General features: G+C 43.9%; 1 protein-coding gene across 1 annotated transcript; it reads left to right on the forward strand.

Moving 5' to 3' along the window:
- Window positions 1-765: 765 nt before the first annotated feature.
- On the forward strand, window positions 766-8,761 carry LOC127341315 (SNF2 domain-containing protein ENL1). Its single transcript, XM_051367124.2, has 19 exons — window positions 766-2,073; window positions 2,765-2,895; window positions 2,989-3,043; window positions 3,254-3,538; window positions 3,636-3,691; window positions 3,782-3,872; window positions 4,772-4,909; window positions 4,993-5,070; window positions 5,526-5,735; window positions 5,844-5,915; window positions 6,389-6,469; window positions 6,567-6,685; window positions 6,765-6,876; window positions 6,979-7,047; window positions 7,159-7,253; window positions 7,720-7,848; window positions 7,944-8,015; window positions 8,095-8,224; window positions 8,318-8,761. Exons 1-19 carry the CDS (start codon window positions 847-849, stop codon window positions 8,480-8,482), a joined length of 3,315 nt encoding a protein of 1,104 aa, XP_051223084.1. The 5' UTR covers window positions 766-846; the 3' UTR covers window positions 8,483-8,761.
- The last annotated feature ends 493 nt before the right edge of the window (window positions 8,762-9,254 follow it).

Here is a 9,254-nt window from a genome sequence, read left to right on the forward strand (position 1 = left end):
TGAGGATTCTCCGTGTTCAGGTGGGACGGTCCAAGCGGGTTCTTTGGATGGCGCGCGCCGCTCTTTCTTGGACGCTTTGGAACCTTAGGAACAAGTTTTCGATAGACGGAGTCAACCCGCCGACGGTTCGTACGAAATGTCTATGTTCTTGCAGGCATGGAAGCCGGTGACTGGGAGGAAGGATCGTGGTGCAGTGGAGTGGGTGATTTGCCGGATCCACGCCCTCCATTCGACTATCGGGGATAGAGATTAGCAGTGCTCACTCCTTGGTTGTGTATCTTCGGTGGGCGCTTGCCTGCCATGTGTTGTTTTTTTGCTTTATATCTTGGGCCGTAAAACTTGGTTATGTGTGTTGGAACTCTGTTTTCGGTTGGTCATGCTGCTGTTGGAGTTTTATTAATTTAAAGTTGGGCTTTGCTCGAGTCTTTTTTTTTTGTCTGAGTTGGAGAGAGTGTGTGACTCCTTGGTGGAATTTGCAAGGTAGAGTTCAAAATTGCGTGGTGGATGATTGATTGATTGGGATGACTTGACTTGAGCGTGTTCGTTTCCTTCCTTGTCACAGGCTGTGTGAAGGGATTGGTTCTACTGCTGGAAGACCGACCAACGGAGCAGTAATCCTCACGACCGAGGCAGGCAGGTCTGCGTCTGCCAACGTTCCCCTCCTTCCTCCCGGATTTGGGCAAGCCAAGCGAGGAGGAGGGGATTCGAAATTTGAAAAGCCGCCTCTCCCCTCCCCATTCGCCATTCACATCCGCCGCCTCCCTTCCCTTCTTCACCTCACCCCAGACGCCATCCCACCCAATCGAATCTCCCCCGCCTCCCGCATTCTCCAATCCAACCCAATCCATGGCGTCGCCCCCATCCTTCAGCTTCTCCGACGACGACGACTCCCCCACCGCCGACCGCCTAAACCCTAACCCCACCAACCCGCCGCACCTCCCCGCCGCCGCCGCCCCGACCCCCAACGGCCTCAACGACCGCCTCCTCCGCTTCACCCAGAGCCGCGGCCCCCGCCCGCCGCCACCCCCCCAAAACCCTAGCCCCGATCCCAGCCCCCCTCCCCCGGAAGATGGCGCGGAGCCCCTCGAGCAGGACCGGAAGGTCAAGCTGGCCGGCCGCCGCCGCCTCTGCAAGGCCTCCTCCTCCTCGCCCCCTTCCACCGCCGCCGCCCCCGACGACGACGGCAGCATCCGCGACATCCTCGACGACCTCACCGCCCGCCTCGACTCCATGTCCGTCCACAACCCCAGGCCCGCGCCGCGGGCGCCCGCCCCGCTCCCCTGCGCCCTCGCCGACGGCGGCGACAGCCCCGAGGACGCCGACCGCTTCTACGACGCCGACTCCCCCTCCGATACCTCCTCATCCTCCCCTCCGCCGCCTCCCAGATCGGGCGAGGCTCATCGGGCCACCGCCTCCCCTCCGCGGCCTTCCAGATCGGACGAGGATGCCGTGGTCGACCTCTCCAGCTCCGACGACGAGGCGGCCCCTGCGGCGGTGGTCAGGAGGGCAGGCCAAGTCAAGGTGGAGAAACCGCACGCACCAGCTCAACCCTTCGCGTCCTCCACCTTCACCACAGATCGTGGCGTGAAGGAGGAGGAGACCGGCAACAAGGGGAAGAAACCCGCAGCAGGACCTTACGCCGCTGCTGGCAACAACAAGTTAGGCAAGAGCGTGTCATCATCCCTGGTGGACTACCTAGACGACGACGACGACGACGAGAGCGAGGAGGAGGAGAAGGAGAACCGGGAGAAGGCGGCCAAGGCAACGGCGGTGGTCAAGAGGGAGGTGAAGGCGGAGAAGCCGCAGGTCCCAGCCTCACCGTTCGCGGCCGCCTTCGCCGAGGACGAGAAGGAGAACCGCGGGAAGGAGGACGTTGGCTGGGAGAAGACGGAGGACTTCAAGATGGAGCCCACGGGGTGCGGCGTCATGGTCAAGCCCTACAAGCTCCCGGGGGACATCTTCAAGATGCTCTACCCGCACCAGCGCGAGGGGCTCAAGTGGCTCTGGGTGCTGCATTGCAGGGGCACCGGAGGGATCCTTGGGGACGACATGGGGCTCGGCAAGACAATGCAGGTCTGGTCTCTTTCTGCTTCTGATTTTGATATCATGTCAAGTACTGTTTGGCTGTAACAAGGCAAATATACCTTTCATGTTTTGTACTACTAGGATAATATGTTTCAACACCTGCATGTTCTTCGTGCCATTTAGTTTCTTCTGCATCTGAAGAACTGAAAGCCATCACCATGCCATTTAGTTTCTTCTGCATCTGCGGGACTGAAAGCAGTTACACCTTTCATGTTTTGTACTAGGATAATCTGTTTGAACACCTGCATGTTTTTCATGCCATTTAGTTTCTTACGCATCTGAAGAACTGAAAGCCATAATGCCATTTAGTTTCTTCTGCATCTGCGGAACTAAAAGCAGTTATCATTCGACAGCAGAATGACTTCTTATGTTTATACTGTGTGTTGGAATATACTTGTTTCCTAGCTAGATCAGTGCTGAAAAGCATTTAGTTTCTTCTGCATCTAAAGAACTGAAAGCCATCACCATGCCATTTAGTTTCTTCTGCATCTGCGCAACTGAAAGCAGTTATCATTGGACAGCAGAATTACTTCTTATGTTTGTACTGTGCGTTGGAATATACTTGTTTCCTAGCTAGATCAGTGCTGCAAAGTTCAGTTTCCTTCTGCCACAGTATGTTATGAATATGAAGTGGTGCAGTTTGCTGACGAGTACTTGCATCCTTGTTTTTATTTTGCAGATTTCTGCCTTCTTGGCTGGATTGTTTCATTCTCGTTTGATCAAGAGAGTGCTAGTGGTTGCGCCAAAGACACTTCTCACCCATTGGTCCAAGGAACTTGCAGTTGTCGGCCTCAAACATAAGATTAGAGAGTATGATCTGCTATTAATACTTTCCCCTCAAACTGATAGAGGCCAAATCCCGTTAATTGGCACTAATTGATTCCTTTTTTTTTTGTTTCATAGCTACTCTGCTCCCAGTCCAAAAGTTCGTGACTCTGAGCTTCAGTACGCATTCAAGGTTTGGTTTTCCGTTCTCAACGCTATCATTCTTATCTTGGCTTCTTCCTGGTTTATAGTTTCCAGTACCCTTATTTTGAAACTTGAAATCACTTATACCTGAGAGACAGCACATATTCATTTTCGCGTATGAGCTATTTAAAAAGATATCTTGTTCAAAATATTTTAATGAGTCTTGGCAGCTGTTTTAACTCCTTATCTTCTTCTACAGGAGGGCGGTATCTTAATGACTACTTATGACTATGTCCGGAACAATTTCAAGCTGATAAGGGGCGACTTCTACAATGGTAACGTGGTAGGGAAGTATGACAAGCTGATAAGAGGTGACTTTTATGATGATGATGAAGACGAGGACGGAAATCTATGGGACTATGTTATTCTTGATGAGGGACATATTATCAAGAACCCGAGTACACAAAGGGCCAAAAGTTTACTTGAAATACCTTGTGTCCACCGCATTGTCATAAGTGGAACACCCATACAAAATAATTTGAAGGTACCAGCTACCTTAAATTCTTAATACCTCACTGTAGATGCTCCTATATGCTTTATCCTCTTATTACCAATGTAAGTAAACATGTATATTCTTACAGGAAATGTGGGCGCTGTTCTATTTCTGTTGCCCGCAAGTCTTGGGTGATAAGGACGAGTAATTGACTTGCTCTCTTGTTTTCCTACATAAACACTGTTTCTTTATTTTGCACCATCTACTGTTATTTATATCTCAAGAGCATGACAGGTTCAAAAGAAGATATGAATCGGCTATCATTCGAGGAAATGACAAGAATGCCACCAATCGAGAGAAGCACGTAGGCTCAACTGTAGCAAAGGTAATAATATTTCTTTCTCTATTTCTATTCAAGATATAGATGACAGCTAAGCCATATTTCCTCTTATTGTGGCCAGACAAGATTTGTGTTTTCGACTTTTATCTTTTTATTACCATTTGGATATTTGAGAATGAGATGTTCCTCTATGCTAGCATTATGTACTGTAAAACATTATAGTGTTTGATAAAGTCTAATGTGTGCAATTGCATTGCTTTTTATTACCATTTTGTATTTGTAAAAATACTAGTTTGAGATCAACTGACTTCTATATTACACATACTGTATCCATAAATTAAAGTAGTTCATTCACCCTGATTTGACATGTGGTACAAACTGCATTTAGGTTCAGCCTAACTTTTTGTTGAAAACATTAGAGGGCAAGCTATTTAGACCAAGACATCTCAGTTTGCTGCATTTTGTTTTTTAATTGTTACTAATCCTTCCAGTTTATTACTTACTGCCTCCGTTTCAAAATAAAAGCCTTTTTAGAAAGCTAACGGAGGTAATATATGTCATACTAAACCTGTTGATGTGGTACAAACTGCATTCAGGTTCCAGCTTAGCATTTAGTTGAAGACATTAGAGGGCAAGCTATTTAGACCAAGACATCTCATTTTGCTGCACTTTGTTGTTTTAAATGTTGCTAATCCTTCAAGATTCTTACTTACTACCTCGTTCCAAAATATAAGCCTTTTTAGAAAGCTAAACGGAGGTAATATATGTCATACTAAACCTGTTGATGTGCATTCGGGTTCCAGCCTAACTTATAGTTGAAGACATTAGAGGGCAAGCTATTTAGACCAAGACATCTCATTTTTACTGCATTTTGTTGTTTATGTCATACTAAACCTGTTATAACATGTTTTTTTCATCGTTTGGTACTTGAATATTCTTTGCAGGATTTAAGAGAGCGGATAAAGCCATACTTCTTGCGCCGCATGAAAAGTGAAGTGTTCGTTGATACTGGTTCGGCAGATGATAAAAAACTTTCAAAGAAGAATGAGCTAATTGTCTGGCTGAAATTAACTGCCTGTCAGGTACAAATTCTGGTGTCATTGAATGTATAACTGATTGAGTAATTGGCCAATGATAATCTTGTTATCTCTTTTCTTGGATGCAGAGAAAACTGTATGAAGCTTTTCTGAACAGTGACATGGTTCATTCCTCGATGCAAGGATCACCATTGGCTGCAATCACAGTAAGCATCAGCGCCAAAAGCCTTTTCTTTGCACCAATTGTGTCTACCTTTGTTTGTTCTCTCATTGCTTTCATGTACTCATTCAGTTCCGTTCATGATATGCTCATCATGTATGTATGTTCACTCCGATTTAAACTAGTGCTTTAGCTTTTGCAATCCTCTATGAGAGTATGAGGTGTGCATATGGAATTGATTACTTTCTCACTCTTTTGCCCTCATTTGTCCGTATGTCTCTTCATCATTTATTGCTAAACACACTTACTAAGTAAGGATTCTCTCTTATTCCAAGACTCCATGGCTACTCTACCATTGACATTTTACTATTAATTATTTTCTTAATCCCTCTGCTACACAAAAAAATATATCTAATTGCATGATTTAATCCACTATTTTTTTTACTATGTGCTTGTTATTTGGTGCAACTGTGCCTGTTTTCATATATCTGTATTCAACAGATACTGAAGAAAATATGTGACCACCCAATGATATTGACTAAGAAAGGCGCTGAGGGCATCTTGGAAGGCATGGATGGAATGCTAAATAACCAGGATATGGGTATGGTGGAAAAAATGGCCATGAACCTTGCAGATATGGCTTATGATGATGAAGCACTGCAAGTTGAGGAAGAAATCTCATGCAAGTTGTTATTTATCAAGTCCTTGTTGGTAAGCGTTCTTTGATGCATGCCTGTGCATTGGTAGCAATATCTAATGCTGTAAATCAGATGAATATTTGTTTCTGTAAACTCAAGTGGTTAATATTTAATGTTGCAGAGAAAACTTCTTGAAGAGGGACACCATGTTCTAATCTTTTCTCAGACTCGTAAAATGCTAAACCTTATTCAGGTCTGTTCTTTTCATGTCAGTTCTTGTTGTGTTGCTGCGCGTGCTGTTTTATTGATATATACTTAGCTATTGATTTGTTTCCTTATTAGTCTCCACAAACTTCCATACAAATCAACAGTAGAGTAAAAAGGACAAGTTTTTCGCTGTGCGTAACGAAAGTGAAATATGCATATTCACCTTGCTGTCGTACACCAGAAGATCCAGAGCATTCAGCTCTTGTGTTCAATAATAGTAGAACTACTTGAGATCAAATGTTGATTTTGGCATCCTTTATCTACTGCTGACATCAAAGTGCATCTTACAGCAGGTGTTCTTTACACCAAACTGCTGTTGAGTATGTCATCTTATTTGAAATTGTCGACGCTATATTATTGGAAGCCTACAAGTTTGGTCTATCATATGTACTTTAAGAAAAACTGAACTATCTTATCTACCTCGGTGTATTCATTTGACACATTCAACTATTGCAACAGGAAGCTATACTATTGGAGGGCTACAAGTTTTTACGCATTGATGGTACAACCAAGGTTTCTGAAAGGGAAAGAATTGTCAAGGTTCATATTCATGCATTCACATTCCTTCTGCTGTGTTGTACCATGGACTCAACTATATCTGTTATGTTGCTTAAGTATTATGCATTTGTATCTCCAGGATTTCCAAGAGGGTCCTGGAGCACAAATATTTTTGCTGACCACACAAGTTGGTGGGCTTGGACTTACACTCACCAAGGCAGCTCGTGTTATAGTAGTTGATCCTGCTTGGAATCCAAGGTACCCAAACAGTGGCACTTCCTGATCAAGTATTTTCCTTTCTAATTATTTGTTGCTTTACACAATCTTCGTTTTACAGTACGGACAATCAAAGTGTGGATCGTGCTTATCGAATAGGGCAGACCAAAGATGTGATTGTATACCGCTTGATGACATCTGGAACAATCGAAGAAAAGATATATAAATTGCAGGTCCAAATATGATATAGAAATTTTTACTCCAAATGCTTTTAATACGACACTTCTAGCTTTAAGTTTTGTACTTCCCCTTGAATAGCATAATGTTTTTTCCAGGTCTTCAAGGGAGCTTTGTTTAGGACAGCCACAGAGCAGAAAGAACAAACAAGATACTTCAGCAAGAAGGTAATGATCCTGATACCCTTTCTTTTCATATTTAATGAAATCTGTTTCCTATCAATGCTTGCTGTGTATGTCCTGCTGGATACTATAGCTAATTCATTTGTGTATCTTCAGGACATTCAAGAGCTCTTTAGTTTACCAGAACAAGGGTTTGATGTTTCCGTTACACAAAAGCAATTGCAAGAAGAGCACGGACAGCAATTTGTCAAGTAAGTTACTACTCCGTATTATTTTGTCTATAATTATGGGCAGAGCTATTTTGATCATGATGAGTTGACTGAGTGATTCTGTGAAAAGTTCTTTATATGCTTGCCTATAAATGTTCTTTGAGATAATTTATATCGACAGTCTATTTGAGTTACCAAGGTTCCCTACATTTTATCAGAAATTTGAAATGAAACTGAATTTCAATATTACCTTAGTACTTTAGGAATGATAATTTGGGGTATTAATGTGGCAGAACATTCACACTAGAATCTCGAGGTTCCTCTATGAGGATATTTGATATACCTTAGTACTTTAGGAAATGATGATATGGGGTACCAAAGAGAAATGTGACTGCTTGCTTTTAATTGAATTTCCTGGACATGGAGCTTCTTGATCCCTGGTAGCAGTAGTTGGTGATAATTCCATCTTCTCCTTATTAAGTTTGTGTACCTGTACTGCACCTTGCAGGGATGAGAAGTTGCGGGCGCACATAGAGTTTCTGGAGCAACAGGGTATAGCGGGTGTGAGCAATCACAGCCTCCTATTTTCCAAGACTGCAGTCTTACCTGCGCTGAGTGAGCATGATGCTCTGGACAGGCTAGTGCTGCTGCATTCAACACTCACACAGCATGTTCCTTTTACTCGCAGGCTTTAGGGTTTATATCTAATAGTCTTGCTGTTTTTGTGTGCAGCAAGCCTCCAAGCATGCCCATGATGGGTAGGCAGTACAACAAGGCATCCTCATCTGACTACGTTGCCAATGGGTAAGCCTTGCTGCCAGTCTTTCTATTAGTGATTGAGTGCAGCGGGCGAGACTTTGACCCGACTGCATTTCTCATGCAGGGCTGCCCATGCTTTCAAGCCAAAGGACTTCACTCCAAGAGCATACTCTGCAGTGAGCAGCAAAAACTCAGAGAGCCCTGAGGAGATCAAGGCGAAAATCAACCGACTGTCGCAGACCCTCGCCAACGCGGTAAACTCCCCTGCAAACATGCGGGCAGCAACGCCTTTTTCTTGCCTATCTATGTATATGTACTAAGATGAGAACAATGATTTGCTGCTGCAGACACTGGTGTCGAGGCTGCCTGATCGCGGGGATAAGCTGAAAAAGCAGATACACGAGCTGGACGAGAAGCTGACGGTGATCGAGTCCTCTCCCGAGTCGGCGTCATCCAGGGGTGCACGTGATGAAGTGATCTGCCTGGACGATCAGAAGTACTATGACTTGTAGCTCATAAGCAGTTGCTGCTGCACTAGCTAGACTGCTGTTTTGTTTTGTTGGTCGGTCCGTCACTGGTGTGTGACTGGCTCTGCTACGATTAGGCCGTATTGTTTTGGCCGTCGACTGTGGTGTGTAAATAGCGATTTACTTGGAGTACCGGTAGTTGCTATGACTACGAGTAGGCAGGGATGTCCAGTGAATGCTATGTATTCACGTCAGCATCTTTTGGAAATCACTTGCACCTGTTCTAGGTGCTTCCAAATTCAGAATTCTTCATTGACATCATCAGGTAGTTCTGTTGCTTACCGTATGTTTGGACCTGGCTGCAGGTAACCATGGTTATTTATTCTAGGCATATGCCTAGCTAGGCTTGTTTACTTCTCTTGTTTTTCCACCACAAATGGTCTGGAGATGCAAGGGAATTTAGTGTTCATCCAATACTCTACAATACTTCAAAAAAAAATGCACTAATATTTTGAGTTTGTATAATCTAGGGCAACAATAGAAGGTTTGTGGAGATATCTCTAAATTTCTATACACTTGAGATGGTTGTATCATAAACTTCCTCAGTTGTAGTAGTTTAATGTACTCAATAGACAAAATTTTTGCTCCATATTAGTCTATAGTTTACCTTTGCAATCAAGAAATAAAGAAAACGAAGCAGTTTTAGTACTTTCTCTACAGGATGGTATTAATGTACTACTACTATAAAGAAAACGAAGCAGTTTTAGTACTTTCTCTACAGGAGTAGGTTGATTACATTAATAATAGGAGTATGTAA

The sequence above is a fragment of the Lolium perenne genome, chromosome 3, assembly GCF_019359855.2.
Source record: "Lolium perenne isolate Kyuss_39 chromosome 3, Kyuss_2.0, whole genome shotgun sequence".
In the NCBI taxonomy this organism is placed as follows: domain Eukaryota; kingdom Viridiplantae; phylum Streptophyta; class Magnoliopsida; order Poales; family Poaceae; genus Lolium; species Lolium perenne.